The sequence below is a fragment of the Rhinolophus sinicus genome, chromosome 5, assembly GCF_057876585.1.
Source record: "Rhinolophus sinicus isolate RSI-liver-muscle chromosome 5, RSI-T2T, whole genome shotgun sequence".
NCBI lineage: Eukaryota > Metazoa > Chordata > Mammalia > Chiroptera > Rhinolophidae > Rhinolophus > Rhinolophus sinicus.
In genome coordinates this window covers 3,192,299-3,210,169 of record NC_142505.1, presented here as the reverse complement: position 1 = coordinate 3,210,169, position 17,871 = coordinate 3,192,299, and the positions used below count along the sequence as shown (strand labels likewise).

The 17,871-nt window shown below is 43.6% G+C and overlaps 1 protein-coding gene across 9 annotated transcripts in view; it reads right to left on the bottom strand.

Annotated features, from left to right (window-relative positions):
- The window catches only part of CNTN4 (contactin 4), a 769,881-nt gene that overhangs the window by 157,413 nt on the left and 594,597 nt on the right, over window positions 1–17,871 (bottom strand). For all 9 annotated transcript variants that reach the window (XM_074312213.2, XM_074312216.2, XM_074312211.2 and 6 more), the window contains one exon: window positions 5,783–5,980. In XM_074312213.2, coding sequence (XP_074168314.2) covers window positions 5,783–5,980 — 198 coding nt within the window. The remainder of the gene's footprint in view (window positions 1–5,782; window positions 5,981–17,871) is intronic.

Genomic DNA, 17,871 nt, shown 5'->3' with positions numbered 1-17,871 from the left:
TCAACATCTGTCTTGGTTCTAATAAGCCAAACTAAGGACTGGCTGACCAGGCCCCATCCAGACCCAAAACACCAAGGCCATACGATAACTCTTCTGCCCAACTGCACACCTGTATACAGGTAACACACGCAGACCTCCTCACAGACTAGATCTCATTTTCCCAAGACTTTCCTAGTCTCTGCAAATTCTTCTCCTCTGTACCATTTCAGAGGAAGTCGAGGGTAGGCACTTATGATTGTCACCTAAATCTATGACTTCTCTCGTTACATGGTATGGGCAATCTATCACCTTTGCTTATGGAAATTTAGGGACAGTCCTTTGAGACCTATTAGGAAGCCTGTCATGGTCAATAAGGAGCAACTGGGCTGCTACAGACCCCTGGGCTGTGCTTCTGCCCGTGGGACAAGTCATTATGATATGCTTTTCTCAATTTAATCTTATTCTTTCCTGGTACCTAAGCAACAGTTAACCTTCCCCAGCTCGCAAGTTATATTATTTTTTCAAAGCAGATGTGAAAAAACCTAGATAAATAAATATGAACTCTGATAGAAAATTATCGCCCATCGGTTGAACAACTCTAGATTTTGTACGTCCTGGAGGTGAATATTACAAAGTAATGTACAGTTATTTAGGAGAACTCCCTATACAAACGTTTGAAAATTATAAGGGAAAAGAAACAAAGTAAATGTGTACACAGAGAACCACAGACAGCTTTCTGGACCCTCGAGTAAATGGCATGGTGACTGGGGACCAAGACTGCTCCTGCTGCGGCTTTGCCTCGCTTCTCGGGTTCCCAGTTTCCTTTTTTTCCAAAAGACAAAAACACAAAATTGAGTGATCGGATCGCTAAGTGCTTGTCGGACCCATAATCTGTGCAAACCCTTTTACCAAACATGGCTGCAAAAATTTAAAAACTGGTCAGTGTAGAAAAATGAGAAAATGCGGCAAAGCAAACAGAAAACAAAGAATGGAACGTTTTATCACTAAAAGTTGAACACTTTGAAGTTTAACACTGTTAGCATTTTGGAGAGTACAATTCCAGCCTTCTCTGTCAGCATCCACATGGATTTTACAAAACAAGGGTCATATGACCTGTACGCTCTGTAATCTGTTTCTATAACGAATTTGTTGAGCGTATCTCAAGAAAGTCACTGGTGTTGCTCTTCTATTGTGCTGCTGTTCGAAGCACTTTACATGTAATTTAACACACAGAGGAAGCGTCTGAAGTAGGGGCCACTCTCCTCATCTGAATGACAAGGACACCAGGCGTGACGAGGTTAACCTGACGTCCAGTCACGTGGCTAACGCGTGGGGTGGATCCCACCAGCGCACCTGGCTCCAGAGGCCTCACGCGTACCTCTGGACCAGCCTGCCCCATATTTCAGTTGCGATCTGAGGTGTAGGAAGGGGTGAGGAGATGAAGAGCTGCGAGATGGGACCAGGGAATGCCAAGGTGTTGTGGACGCTGCAGCCTGCTGGTGGCGACAGCCATGAAGGGTCTGCGGGAGGGGCAGGGGACACATCACACTCGATTCCTATCAGGACCGGAGCCAAGGTTCATTCTGCACTTTTTATGACTCGCTGCAACCTTTTGGGCTGGAAACAATGAATCATAGTCCAGAACTGCTTAGCTGGAACTCAAGAAATGACCTGAAGATTGAGGAGTTCTTGTTCTTTAAGCTCCATGTGTGCGTGGCAAGGGGAATGAGCAGCCACGTGGCTCATTCCGGCGATCAACTCCAGGGCTCGGTCACGTTTCCAAGGCAGGAGATGTGAAATCCTAAGTGAGCTTTGGTGATCAAAATGATTGTACAAATTCCACACTCACCTTGCACTTACCAGGCTAACTTAGAGGGACTGAATTCTAGAAATTGCGGAATGACAGTTTCACTGATTTTGGCCTCACAGGGTAGGTAGCCTTTAACAAGAACCTCATCTTATTTGGCAATCTCTTCTTGACTTATAGTTCCCCTTTTCCCTTACCTCCAGACGCGTGCTAATTAGATCACCTATTTGTGCTCAGTGACAGCCTGAGTATCCATTTTATGGACTCCGGCCTGAATGGGACAGACACATTAGGATTTTCACTGTGTGGTTCTTATAGAAATTAAGAATGAATGGGCATTAACTGCTGAAGAATAAAACCCTTAGTCAACTAACTTTGTGATAAAATACTCTAATAAAAAGCATTTGTCATCTCTGTGAGGGTACACTGGACAAGCTGAGACAAATCTCAGAGGCGGGGTGGTTGTCAACTTCAGGTGTACGGGATGGTTCTGGAGTATTGCGTTCCTGACATTTTGTTCCTTTCCCTGAAGCAGCAACCCTGAGAGGACTCACCTCCGTGTGTCTTAGTGACTCGAGGGCAGTACAGTGGTACCTCGGTTTTTGAACGTAATCCGTTCTGGAAAACCTCTCGAGTTCTGAAACGTTGGAAAACAGCCGACAGACAGCGAGTGCACTCAGTGGAAGCCACGTGACATGTTCGACTTCCAAGGTTTGTTTGAAAATTGAAGCATTTACATTCCGGGTTCACGGTGTTCGTAAACCGAAATTTTCATCAATAGAGATGTTCAAAAACTAAGGTACTACCTACCGTATTGCATTACATTAGTCACGTGATTCACCAAAACGAGCGACACCACTGGACAGGCATTCTGGCAATGGGCAGAGGCCAGAGGGGCTGTATTTTAAATAATTCTGTACAAAACGCCACTGGAGCCCATCTTTTGAACAAGTTTCTTCACCCTTAGGTCTTGGAGAGAGAGCAGTGATAGCTTTTGGCAGGCTTGGTCCCTTGTCAACCTGACCCTTTAAACTGATAGGATTTTCCATTTTTATTTAATAGAATTCAGCTTAAGCCAATGTATTAATTTAGCATTTGCCATGTGGCAAGCCCTGGGCCCAGGAACAAGTTGGATGAAAACCATGACGTGTGCTGGATCACAGTGTCACTGGTGGGGAAAGCAAGCTGAGGACATATATTAGGTTGGTGCCAAAATCACTGTGGTTTTTGCGGTTATTTTTAACCAGTTAAACCGCAATGACTTTTGCACCGACCTAATAAATATACCAGATGAAGACTCTGATGGAGAGATGGGCCAGGGACCACAAAGCAAAGCATTCTTTCTGTTGCCAAGGGAGAAGTCATGCTTTTGGCTTTACAAATAATGACTAAAACAATATTCTTGACTGTCCCTTTACAGACCTGCTTAGTAAAACCATTTCAGTAAACAGCACTCCCACAAGCCCAGCTGCTGTGCCAGAAAGCGACGTGTCCTTCTTGGTTTTCTCTTCTGAGCCAGCTCCCACCTCCCGTCAGCACGTCCTGGCAGCTTTGCCCACACACTGTCCCCTGAACCATCGTCTTCTGGCTTCCCCACCACGACTCCCTGCTCCAGGCGGCCATCATTCCCAACCGAATCACTGCTGTGTCCTCTACTGGCCTTCCCGTGTCCACTCTCACTTTTTTAAAGTCTATTTCCACACAGTAGCTAAGCAATCTTTTAAAAAACACACATCACTCTCGCAGAAAATCCTCTAAGGGCTTCTCATCATGCTTGAAATAAACTCCAGTCTTCTCTCCATGGGCTCCACGATCTGGCCCCTGATTCCTTTCCAACCTCAACTCAAACCACGCCGGCCCTGCTCACTGTACCCCAACCGAGCTCACGTTCTCTGCTCCCTGGACAAGCCAAGTGTTTATTCAGGCCTCAGGGCCTTTGCGCATGAAGTTCACTAAGCCTGGAACGCTCCTCACTCTGATCGTCACATGACTGAGTTTGTCATTCAGTCTCAGTTCATACGTCACCTCCTCAGAAAGTCTTTTTGTTACGACCCTGTTGAAGTAGACATTCCACCAGCCCCCTGCCCCCCAGCCTCTGTGCTACCATACTGGTTTATTTCGTTACTATTTAAAACAATCCGAGTCTTGTTTTTGTTTGTTTTCACCTGTGCCCTCTGGGAGAATGGAGGCAGCTGAGATACTGCTCTGGCTCACTGGCTCCCAGAGGACTGACTGTCACATAGCAAGTGCTAAATAAATGCATGTGAAATGCATGCATAAATGAATGAGTGATTGAAATCTACACCATTGGCTCAAAAATCCCACAGTGTACTCTATGCTGCAGGGCTGCTCAGCCCCTCTTTGGAGAGGTGGCTTGTCTGCACATAGCCTGGGGTCAGGGTTCAAGGTTACAGCCCCACTTGAGTACAAGGTCAGCTTCAGCACAGAGGGAAAGAGGACAGACTGGGAGAAAACTCTGAGTTCTAGGCTTGAATTTGCCCAGTTTAATTGGCATAACATTCAGGTGAGAGGTGGTATTGTGTACCAAACGGCACAGTGAGGAGTTAGTATGCTGGGCTGTGCAGTCAAGGTGTGGTGCTGGGCGTGCATCTGAGCCACTGTCGTTTCCCGAGCTGTGTGGCTTTGGGGTTTGCTATTTACCATGTCTGAGCCCCAGTGCATTCATCTGTAAAATAGGAAAGAGGACATTCCTCCTGTGATTACTTCTAAATGAGACGAGCCAGGGGAAGTTCTGAACACCCAACAGATAGTTGGTGCCTAACAAATGCTTGTTATTCATGTTCGTGGCTGACAGTTTCCTCATCTGTATGATGGGTCTAGTAAATCCTGTTCACGATGGAAGGCTCGATGAGTCCTCGATGAGAAAGGGATTTAAAAAGAACAGAAACCTAAACATGTACACTATGACTGCTGAAGTCATTATATCAGCCATTGTGGAAACAGTCAATCGTGCCTAAGTTTTCATTTACTCAACAAGTATTTATTGAGAACCTCTGTGTACTGGGTACTGTCCTTGGGGCTGGAGATACAGGAGTGGTCAAGTGCACGTGTTTTTACAAAGGCAAGTGTACAGTTGGGGAGACAGTGACACACGCTGGTCACTGTGAAGCAGAGTAAAGAGTTCTGGGGCTGCAATGACAGGCTTCATTGGAGTTGATGGAGGAGGTGCCTGATACAGCCTGGCTGGGACGGGGGTCAGGCAGACAAAACTTCCTGCGGACAGTGGGGTAGCTGACAAAACTGGAAGGGACAGTATGAGTTAATCAAGTGACTAAGAGAAGGAACAGCATTTCAAGAAGAGGGAACAGAATCACATAAAGGCTCATGGTGGGGAAAAGGCATGGTTCTCCCAGAGTTGGGCACATAATTTGGTAAGATGAACTTTAAACAGCACATGGTGAATTACCATGTACTATGACGTCATCCATCTAAGTCATTAGGTGAAATTCATATATTTTCTGGAACTATTCTCACAAAAGTGTGGGAAATTCAAATGTCTCTCTGCAATTAGCTTTGAGAGTTCTGCATTTCAGTGTGGTGGGAACTATGTCTTCAGGATCATAAACCCAGATATTATTTGGATAATTTAAAACTTCTTTCTGGGCCCTGAATTCTAAATTGCATAGAAGTGGTTAATGACCTAATTGTTCAATCTCCCACCTCATTGTACCTGGGTACTCCATTTCAGTGGGAAGGAAACAAGAAGTAGATTCCTTTGTTATTTATATTCACCTAAGCCCACGCCTATTCCTGTCCAGATTAGCAATTCGATTTCTAATTAGTTTTCCAAAATGGATTCACGGGTTTATTTCTTACACAAGCAGAGAAAATAAGGGTCCCAAGTGTAGAAAACATTAAATTTTTCTTAAATTCAGTTCAGACAATCAGGCCCTGTGTGCCAATAACATTACAACGTCCCACAGTCAACCTGTGGTCCCAGAGCACAGAACTAACAAAATCCCTTAGAAAACTCACCGTCATTTCTCAGGATTAGCGGTGTGGGAGGCCCCAGGACCTTGTGGTTTGTCACCGTATTTGTCACCACACAGGTGTAATTCCCAACATCTGATTTTTCTACTTTGGCGATATACAGATTCCCAGTCTCTTGAGAAACAAAGCGTCGATTGTCCTGATAGGAAGGGTATTCGTTGAAGATCCAGGCATAGCTCAGCTCTGAAAGCAAAAGGCACCGTGGTTAGGCCGCTGCCCTATTCAGGAAAGCAGGGGTCAAGTTCGATATTCACACCGTTGCCCACAGGTTGTTTTTCAGCCTGCTAAGTATAAATAGGAAGTAATCGCAGTCCCCTAAAGCACTTTACCAGCCTCCTTACCGTTAATCGATCCGGTCTTATTTCTAAAGAACCAGAGAGTAGACGGGTAGTTGATTAAGAGAAGCCCGGAGTCCTTAAGTCAAGGGAACAGCACTGAGATTTGCGAAGGGTGCGCCAAGCATCACGCGGTACTTCCTGGGCTGATGCTCAATTTGCAGACCCACACAGTCTGTAATCTGACAGAGCAGAGCTGGAAGCGCCCTGGATGCTGCTTAGATCACGTCCTTTATTTTGTGGATAATAACCATGAGAACACATCGTACATAGTCCACACGCTTGCCGAGCACTTCCTGGTTTTCAATAGCTTTATACTCTTCCATTAACTGAGAAAGTTTGGCACAGAGACACAAAGTAACTAGTGCAAACTCTCAGCCCTACTGAGAGCGTAATTTCAGGGTCTCACTCCAGTCTTCTCCCAGCACCTCTTACCATCCATGCAAATTCCTACTCTTTCCTTACTTGTGAGGTTGAACTCTTTTCCCTGTATTTTAGTGAGATGTTGGTTTAACATTGTGGCAAATACTCGCTAAACATACATTGACTGACTGGTTGGCTGGTCCAATGAATGTAAAGCTGTATTTTTAAAAATGAGCTGAAAAAAATGATTACATTCAAAAGAGACTGAGTATAAAGTAGCAATTAAAACGGCCTTTTCACAAAGGCTTATTCATCCCTGGATGCCAGTGGGATGAGTGTAGGAGGCAGTCATCCCTGCAAATATTCTTTGAAAGTCCTAATTTTCTTAAGAATTAGGTGAATGTTTGTGAATGAACACACGAGCCCACAGTTTCAATTTCAGACAAGGACTCAAATGACAGTTAGTTTAAATGATTTGCTGCGGTGAACTCTTGTGCCCCGAGGAAACCAAACTGCTTCAGCTCCAGGCAGCCCATGATCCCTTTCTGTCAAGGGTAATGTCTAGATCTGTCTTAAGCTGGAGAAGCGACACAGAAGGTACTGGCACTGATGGGCCAACATGCCCTACTTTACCTTCAGAAGCTTTCTGATGGGGGAGGTGGAGCAACTAGATGCAAAGGGACCCTGTGGTTTCCAGAACCAGCTGGCAGAGTTCTGGCATGTTGCTCTTTTAATATGACCCTGGGTTAAAGTCTAAATGCATGGAGTGTCCTTGGAAAATGGTAGAAAGTTCACCTCAGCTTTGTATACAGAATTACTGTATACGGATTACTTCAAAAGGCCTTTTCATTATTTGATACTTCAGTGAGGCCTGGTTGTAAAGAAATGCATGACGGAATGAGCCACAGGAAACAAATTCTGCCCCAATAATCCACTGTTTACACACAAAGGAAGGGTCGTGCCCGATGGCTTTCTGTTTGTCACTGGATCTTAACACATCTGCATGCATTTTTAGAGAGATATAATTATGTTTATATGAGAAGGGCTAATCATTTTATTGACGCATGCACATGTAACTATAAGTAGCCCCTTGCTGGACCAGTACCTTACACCGTGACAAAAAGGAACTCAAAATGGGTGAAAGACCTGAACATAAGACCTGAAACCATAAAACTCCTAGAGAAAAACAAGGAGCTAGAAAAAGCTCCTTGACATTGGTCCGGGCAATGATTTTTTTGGAATCTGACACTAAAAGCAAAAGCAACAAAAGCAAAAAATAAACAAATGGAACCACATCAAACTAAAAAGCTTCTGCACAGCAAAAGGAAACCAACAAAATGAAAAGGCGACTTACTGAATGGGAGAAAATATTTTCAAATCATTTACCTGATAAGGGGTTAGTATCCAAAATATATCAAGAACTCATACAACTCAATAGAAAAAAGAAATAATTAAAGAAATGGGCAGATGATTTGAATAGACATTTTTCCAAACGAGAAATACAAATGGCCAATAGACGTATGAAAAGAGGCTCAACATCACTAATCCTCACAGAGATGCAAGTAAAAACCACAGTGAGGGCTGGCTTGGTGGCTCAGGCAGTTAGAGCTCCATGCTCCTAACTCCGAAGGCTGCTGGTTCGATTCCCATATGGGCCAGTGGGCTCTCAACCACAAAGTTGCCAGTTCAATTCCTTGAGTCCCGCAAGGGATGGTGGGCTCCGCCTGCTGCAACTAAGCTTGAACACGGCACCTTGAGCTGAGCTGCCTCCCGGATGGCTGAGTTGTTGGTTGGAGCGCGTCCTCTCAACCACAAGGTTGCCGGTTCGACTCCCGCAAGGGATGGTGGGCTGCGCCCCCTGCAACTAGCAATGGCAACTGGACCTGGGTCTGAGCTGCACCCTCCACAACTAAGATTGAAAGGACAACAACTTGACTTGGAAAAAAGTCCTGGAAATACACACTGTTCCCCATTAAAGTCCTGTTCCCCTTCCCCAATAAAATCTTTAAAAAAAAAAAAAAAAAAAAACTACAATGAGATACCACCTAACTCCGGTCAGAATGGCCATCATCAATAAATCAATAAACAACAAGTGCTGGTGAGGATGTGGAGAAAAGAGAACTCTCGTGCACTGTTGGTGGGATTGCAGATTGGTGCAGCCACTATGGAAATCAGTATGGAGGTTCTTCAAAAATTAAAAATAGAGCTACCTTATGACCCAGCAATTCCACGTATAGGTACTTAACCAAAGAAAATGAAAACACTAATTTAAAAAGATATTTGCACTAATTTAAAAAGAATACTGCCTATGTTCACTGCGGTATTATTTACAACAGCTAAGATATGGAAGCAACCTACGTGTCCATTGATGGATGAATGGATAAAAAATGGTGGTGCATATACACAATGGAATACTGTCAGTAATAAAAAAAAATCACGAAATATTGCTATTTGCAACAAGATGAACGCATCCCGAGAACGTTATGCTAAGTGATATTAAGTCAGAGAAAGATAAACACTGTGTGCTCTCTCTTTATATGGAATCTAAATATAAATAAATAAATCAAGCTCACAGACACAGAGAATGGATTCGTGCCAGAGGTGAGGGTGGGAGAAATGGGTGATGGGGGTCAAAAGGTAAAAAATATATATTTAAAAACCTGTCCAAACAAAATTTCCTACCCATTCCGTTACTTCCATAGAATGACAGCCATTGTTTGCTACACCTTTTCAGTTCTGGCCTACACGCCTATAGGCTTTTCATGATTTTTACCATAGCACAAATGCTATTTTAAAAAACACACAAAAAACGAAAAACATGAAAATTCTGAGGCCTAGAAAGGTTAAGTAAGGTCAAATCAGACTATAACCTTGTCCCTGAGGCTCTATTTGCATTCCTGGGCTCCCTCCAGGAAGCAATAAGACCTCTTAACCCTCGAAAGTAAAGAGCTAGTACCATTATTTCACTCAACAGATGATAGTTTTCCCCTAAGAGCCCAAGTCTATTTTTATCAGAGCAAAACATTAATCTAATGGGTTACATGACATACTCTCAACGTTCTGAAAAATAAAGCCAAGTAAATAAAACAAATATATTCTCATGCACCGCCACTAGCAAGAATGTACCCCACTCGGCTTGATTTCCTTCGAGACTTCATGCAATATCTATACTTACTCAAACTTGACAGATCTCTTTTGATACGTTCCCCCACTAATTGCTCTGGAAGTGACACACAGTTCGTCCCATTGGCAATTTCTAACAAAGGAGTAAACACATACTCGGAATGCGATATTTAATAAATTGTGAGGCTTCTGATGCCCGCCTGAAAAATACTGAGATGACTTATAATGTGATGCCCATTGAGGCAGAAGATCAAGTGAGAGTTTTCTGACATGTAGTACCCAAATCTATAGGAAATGAACTACAGAACGTCACTCTCTTAATTGGTTCTTTTGTCTGTATCTTTGGGCCAACAGCAAAGGATGTTGGGTTATTATTTTTAAAAGCAGACATCAGTATAGCAATTTTTAAATTCAGGGACACATCGAACAAATGCACCTGGTCGTTGTCCTGTGGACGGAAGCTTCTAGCGTGTTCCCCACGCTGTCTAGCTTCTTGCTGGAGTTACATTGTGCTTCATCACCGTCTGAGTGCTACTCCAGGGGTAGCGAAGATGTCAGTTTTCAAAGATGCCTTTCGTAGTCCTGAAAATTGTAAATCTGCAAGGAGCCTTAATCCATCCCTTCAGTTTTACTGAGCAGGAAACAGAAGTCTAGCAAAGTGACATGCGAGGGTCACAGTTACACATTTGGTAAGTGGCAGAGATGGGATTACGGTGTAGTCTCCGGTTTCAGAAAAGCTGGCTCTCTTAGAAAGTCATGAGTTCCTCTCAGAATTTAATTTGGAGCTAGAAGTGGACAGTTTTCCTTATCAGTAAATCGAGGGAGTAGAACTAGATGATCTCTAATTTTTTCCCAGCATTAAAATTCCATGATTCTATATTACGCTATCAAATCCAACATTTGATCTTAACAAATGAGGAGAGTGGGACCCAAAGTGACCCAGTAAGTTCCTAATCATCACATAGGTCGCTATTAGCAAGGTCAAGAACAAGAGCTCACACGCACACACTCACACACACACACACACACACACACACACTCACGCTACACTTACTTACTTGAGTCAGTCTGTGTTGTGTAGAAAAAAGATAACAGAATTAATAGCAAGGAGACCGGGATTCCAGTCCTTGCACTGTGGCCAATTTTGGCATGGATCAATTATTTTAACAGCATGGAGTTCTCATCTTTAGATGAGTTTTTATCAACAACGACCCTCATTTTTGTTTAGTGTTGGGGGGTTGAATTTCAAGTGAGATGTGTTTCTAAGCGAGTAGATGTGGAAAAAAAAAAGCATTTTAAGTGATCTACAAATGAACTGGGTTACCTGGAAGCACTCATTGGTTTATCTGCTGCCAAATATGTACCGACTATGAACAGAAGCATTAAGCTCAATGCCGGGATGGAGAGCGGTTAGGCAGGTGGGGGTGTCATCCATTGGCACTTTGCCTGGACAAGGGGAGAGAGAGGACAGCTAAGTGGGAAGACTCCTCGAGTTGGTGCCAAGGTAATGGGCTGAGTCTTGGCTTCGGGGCAAATCAGTTAGAAAGTAATTCCTACTCCTCAGTCACCTCATCTGAAAAATAGGAATAAAAAGAACACCTGCCTTGCCTAGACCAAGAGTTGCACTGAACGTGAAATGTATTAATGTCAACTTTTGAGAAGTTGCTCGTCTTTCTCTGACCTAAGAGAAAGGGGGATGCGAGTAATCTAGATAATTCCAGAAACACTAAGGGCTAAGGACTATACCGGGAACCTGAAATACTAAAGAGCCCTGCTGATTATGCACCATAAACAGGTGGCAGGAGAGCGTAAGAGCCCCAAGAAAGAGTGACCAACAGACCTCCGGCTTCTGAGAGATGAAGCCACCGGGTGCCAGCTCTACTTATACTAAGACACGGAATGATCGATATAAAGTCACGTGCAAACTGTCGTCCAGTGAACAGCACTCTGGGAAACAGCCATGGCGGGGAAGTGTCTGAGAGGAGCTGGAATTAAGGGCTGGAACAGGACAGGTAGGTCCCTCTATTATTCAGAAGACAGACCAATGAGTATTTAACACCTGTCATGGCGGCCATGGTCCTTTACAACTCAGGTTGCTGAAATCATGGCTGTAGCTGAAAGGACGCCTATTATGGACGCCCTGTGGCCCAGACAACTTGGTTCAGACAGGTCTCTAGCATCAAGCAGGTCCTTCCAGCATCCAGACACTGTTTCTCATTATTACTTAGTGTTGACCAGAGCAGGGGTGGCACACATGAGTCACTTGGGCCACTGGCTGCCACGCCGACACCCATGGTAGACATTCATGCTTGAATATGCCGGACACAGCTTCACAGTCATTCTCAATACACTGCTTCAGGCAGTGGCTGCCAATCGATTCATGCTGGCACAGAAAAGCAAACCCTTTCACCATCTTTGCAGAAGTGATGCAGGAGAAGTGAAATGGTGACCATGTGAGGCAAGGATTAGATAAGAGCTAGTGCTAAGTCCCGTGCAGATTTGTGCCAAGCGTTTCTAAAACGATGCCTCCCGACAAAGCCGCCCAAGTCCTCGCTGTGTTTAATGATTGGTTAGTACAGGCCGTGACCTTCACTCACCCAGGCGGGGCAGGGAGGGTGGGAGTAAGATGGAAACAGGGACCCCTGTGGGCAGGTAACACAGCCCTTGAATATTGCTCTTGGGTGTGGCTTATAATCTCCCCCCTCCCTTTACGGGTTACTTCTTATTTTCTTGCCTCTACTTTATTGGGTAAACTGGGCATTTTTCTGAAGGTATAGATTTTCTTTAAAAATGTGTAGGTGGAAGTTAAGGAATTTAACTCGAAGGGAATTGAACACACTGTTCTGATAATAAGACATGTATGAGAATATGACGGAATAGATATAAAACTCATACAAATATTAAATGTAAATGGGAGGGAGGAGAGAGAGACAGACAGACAGACAGGGAGAATGAAATACTACTCAGCCATAAAAAAATAAAATCTTGCCATTTATGACAACATGGATAGACCTGAAGGGCATTGTACCATATTTCCCTGAAAATAAGACCTAACTGGAAAATAAGCCCTAGCGTGATTTTTCAGGATGACATCCCCTGAACATAAGCCATAATTGTCTTTTGGAGCAAAAATATAAGACCCGGTCTTATTGTCGGGTAAACACAGTACTAAGTTAATAAGTGAGGCAGAGAAAAACAAATATCACATGATTTCATTCAGATGTGGAATCTAAAAAACAAAATAAATGAACAAGCAAAACAAAACCAGACTTATAGATACAGATAACAAATGGGTGGTTGCCATGGGGTGGGGGTGGGGAGATGGTTGGAGGGGTTCAAACGGGTGAAGGACATCAAGGGGTGCAAACTTCCGGCTATAAAATAAGTCACTTATGGGGACGTAATGTACAGCGTGGTGAATATGATCAATAACGGTGTATTAACTTTGTTTGCTGACAGAGGGTAACGAGCCTCATTGTGGTGGCATTTTACAATGTATACACATGTTGAATCATTACGTTGTACACGTGAAACTGATATATTGTATGAGTATGTCAATAATACTTCAATAAAATGATAATGGAAAAACAATCACTGATTCCCAGATGTACAGTATGGTTTTCAGTCTCCCTGCCCAGGCTTCAGTGCTCTCTTCTAGGCATTTCCTTCCAAATTCTGCTTATCTCAACCCCCATCTTTTGGAAAGAGCCATTTTCCCACTTGGGAAATACATGTGGTCTTTTCTCAACCACCAAAGAGGCATGTGTTTCTTTCCTACCTCGTAGCAACTAAACACCACTTCACATGTTCACATTTTGTTTCTGCTGTATTAGGAGGTTCAGTTGTTTGTCTCTCCCTCCTCAGCCAGGCCCAAGTACAACTCGTGGACAAGAGAACACATGGCAGGAGAACACGCTTCACTTCTGTCCCCCACATTCTGTAGTCAACTCAGTAAATGTCAGTAAGATTGAACTGGAATCCCGAATGTCAGAAGTTCCTGGAGCAACCATTTCATACTGAACTCCAGGCCAAATGTCTTAGTGAGAACGATGTCACCTCTACCTAGAGGAATAGGATTCCACCAGACCACTCACAGGAAAAGAAAATCACTGAAGTGACAAAGGGCAAAAATCTGTACTATCAGAACCCATGTGTTTTAAGTCATAATGCCTAAGCCCTTTCACTAAAAACAAAAACCCAAAAAACATTCCTGTTCTTTTTTCCTGACTCTCTAATGCAGTTTCACTGAATTTACAAAATGGCAGAAAGAACAGATGACTGATTCAGAGTCTTCCAAATATCCAAGAGGAGAGAGACTCAGCAAAAGCAGAGAGGTCAGCATGTAGGGGTGAAGTTGGCCCATGGCACGACATAACAGGCTACATGACATGTGTTGATGGAATTACTTAAGTTACCAGGTGAGATGTGTGTGACCCAGCCAGGTTTCAGTTATTCAAAGGTGGCAGTAATGCCCAGATTAAGATATTTCTATGTCCAAGGAAGGTAAAAGTGGGTCCAATGAGGCAGATTTCCCCGTATGTCTTTAAGAAAGGCTACGTCTTGTATGTATAATAGCAGAACCACAACTTGTTAAATTCTTTGCATTTCTAAAACAATTAAGTACCCATTATCTCATTTGTCGCCTCTGAAAATTTTTAGAAATAAGTAGACTAAAGATTAGTTCTGTTGGAGAGACAGAGAAAGTGAGACATGGGAAAGTCAAGCGATCTAATCCAAGACGAAAGATAGAACCAGTTGGATTTGACTGGGATTAAAACAGACGTCTCTCGAGCATGTGGCAAAGATTGTCTCTCTCATGCCAGAACCCACGACAATGACAGCCTTCCGCTGAACTGAGCCAGTGCCCCAGCACTACAGGGTTGTCCCGACTGATGTGCCAAGCCCTGGCTGAAATCAGGATGGCGGCAGGAACCACAGCCACCCTGCTTGCCTCTGGAGGCTATGCCACAGTACCTAATCCCACGTCTGGCACTCAGGAGATGCTCCTGATTTCAGCGAATCAGGTAACAAGCTACATCCTGAAATGTCAGGATGGACAAGTCACCTGTATCATTAGCATTCAAAGACTTTTTCTAAGAAAAGGCTGCACAGATCATCTGTACTAGAAGTTGAGCACTTTGTCACAGCATAATCAGAATCTATCGTCGCACTTGAAGTAACTTCTGGGGAGCAAGACACAAAAAAAAAAAAAAAAAAAAGAACGATTCAATGTGGGAACTGAAGTACAGTCACAGGAATAATGAAAAATTTTGAGTAAATGGTAGGAAATGCCAGTTAGACTATAATTATTTACATTTTTGAAAGGACTCAAGCAGTAACATGACTAACTGAACAAGCTTTCAGCCAATATCAGCAGCTCCCACACGAATCACCAACACACAGCCTTTTCACCACAGTATTAAATAATTCTACACCCTTTTCAATTAAAGATGTGACCTAAAATTCAAACAACTGACATTTAAATTCCAAGCATAAATTAACCCTTAATCAAATTGCCAAGAAAATGCAAGTCCTCATTGTAATTCCAGACGCTTTTCCCATGTTTTCCCTGTCAGGCCAGGGCTCAGAAGAAACAAAGGACCAAAGCATTGGGCCTGGTGCTCTACTAAAAATGGGTCTGCCCTTCCCCACAGAGAAGTATTTTCTCTATTCATTTGGACATTTACAAACAAAAGAGATATTCCCTGACTACCATGGTCAGGTTCCACCCGGGGGTATGGCAGACAGGACCCGATGAAAGATTAGTTATCTGTGATTTTGACCTCATTATCCGATGTGCCACGCAAGGTACCTTTCTTCGTGGCGGTACTTCTTCAGGTGGCTCTCGTGGTAGCCAATCACATTCCTCAAAGGCTGGCCGTAGGCGATGAGACATGAGGCAGACCAATCGTATTACCTCATCTCCCAAGGACCAGTGATTGACCCAGAAAGGGTCATGAGATGCACGTCAGCCAATCAGATATTTCTAAAATTCAAGCTGAGCAAATAGGGTCTTTTTTTCCCCCTCAGTTTTTAAGATTCAGAGGCTGTGAGCAGAGTGTCCCATGGCCATGTCCATGACAAACTGGTCGGACAGGATGAAGCTAAGACTCAGAGCCGACAGGCTCTGAGTGTAGGTGGTTCTTGGATTCCTCAAGAAAATCAGCTCTGAGGAACTATGCATGTCATCTACCTTTTTTCTAATCAACAGAGCCATTTATTTAAAAAAAAGTCTCCTGTGGATACTGAGTTTCTGTCCTCGCGATCAAGTGTCTTGACTAATATAAACCCTCGTCGTTTCTTTTTCTACTTAGACTTATCACACCTCCCTCCCCCTTTACTAAGGGACTTTTCTTACCATCGGCCATAAACCCCCTCAGACTATCCTTTGAAAAATACGTGTGTACTAATCTTCCATCTACCCATTACCACGTAAAATTATTCTTTAAATTACAGGCTCTTAGAAATGGTGGATTCTGACCAATGACTCCTGTGTTTCTTTTAAGCCAATAAAACAAAGACTTACAAGAAAAAAGGCAGCTTCAACAAAACTTTCAGGAGAAAAATAACATCAGATCACAGCTCTTTTCTGATGTCTAAGCAAGTCTTTATTTATTTATTTAATAACTATTCTCACCTCATGTGTTTTAAGAGTATTTTCTATAACTGGTCAAGTACCTACCCTAGTATTCGGAGACAGACATATCTGGCCCTGAAACCTTGCTTTGTTGCTTCTATGAGACCATGGGAAGTTACTTACATAAGACTCAATTTTCTCATCTGGAAAGTGGGGATACTAATACTTACACGTTTCAGGTAGCTGAGAGGGTCAAGGGCAAGATATAAGGAACATGCCTATTGTAAGTAGCACAGTGTCCATACACTCAAGCCCTCAGTACACGTCCATGTTCGTTGTTATTACTGATAAGGCAAAGATGGTGACTAGAACTGTCTGATGAATTACACATTCATTCAAATTCATTCTGAAGACCCATTCGGAATCTTCCACTTCCATGAACAGACTGGATCAGCGTTTCTGATTAACACAGCTGTGTTCACATCTGATCTTAGTAACCACAGCGCTCTACCTTCCTGAGATGATTTGCACTGTTATTCATTGGATGCATCTCCAAGAGGTAGTATTTGCTTTCCAGGAACAGAAAGAAAAATAACCTGGTAAATCTTACATTCAACAGAACTAGCCCAGGAAATTAAATCTTCTGGCCACTTGTACAGTGCAGTATGCTAATAAACTTAAGTAGCAAAACCAGAACTTAAAATTAATATGTTCTCTCAGTTTCTAGAAATTAAGGATATTCGAGAGAAGCCTGGATGCAAAGATAAACAGAGTGTGGTGCGTAAGAAAGAAAGGTCGTATGTGGGAAACTCGGCAGTAAAGTTACAACCAGAGTCTGTGTGTTACAGATCACAGCTGGAAAGTGCCCTGCATACAATGAGTCCACACTCCTTTTCAGAATCAGGGACCAGTGCTGGACAGGCAGCCAATCCATTCTTGGTTGTGTTTTTGTAGTTAGTACATGATCAGGGCAGGACTCAGAATCCACGACCTCAGTTTCTGTACCGACGGCCCTTTCCTCACACAGTGCAGGTGACAAGACAGCGGGGGAGCAGGTTCCCTCATCTAACGTTGTGATCTCTCAGCCTCAATGTTCTCATGGATAAAGAAGGGTTACCCATCACCTGAGAGGCGTGGTGACCAAATAAGACCAGACACGTGAAAACGATGTGCAAGCAAGGGCACACCAAGGGAAGGTGAGAAGTCACCGTGGGACCAGGAGGGCAGATGGGTTTCACCTTGACCCTGGAGCTCTGCCGAATTGCCATTGGCCCTCTGCAGTGTGTGCTGGGTTCTGAGGTTGCCCTGGGACCCAGCGGGAAAGGAGTCCTCACTGACCTGGGCGGACTGTCGCCAGTACACGCGTGGGTCAGGAGGCACGTGTGACAAATACTTAGGGTGCTGCCTCTGTGTCAATGAGTAGTTGCTCGGATGGGGACAGGACAGCTCTGAATGAAGAGGCACAGGTTCCCAGGGACAGGTTTCCACCTCTGTTCCCATGAAGTGTGTAACACTGTAAAATGGGTGCTGCTTTACCAAATGCAGTGTGTTGTCATGAAGACCACATCAAAAAATACGTGCAAAAGTGCTTAAGAAACTGTAAGAGCAACATGCAGTAGAGAGAGTAATATTATTACAGGATAAAAAAATGACACATGCGACCATATCTTACCCAT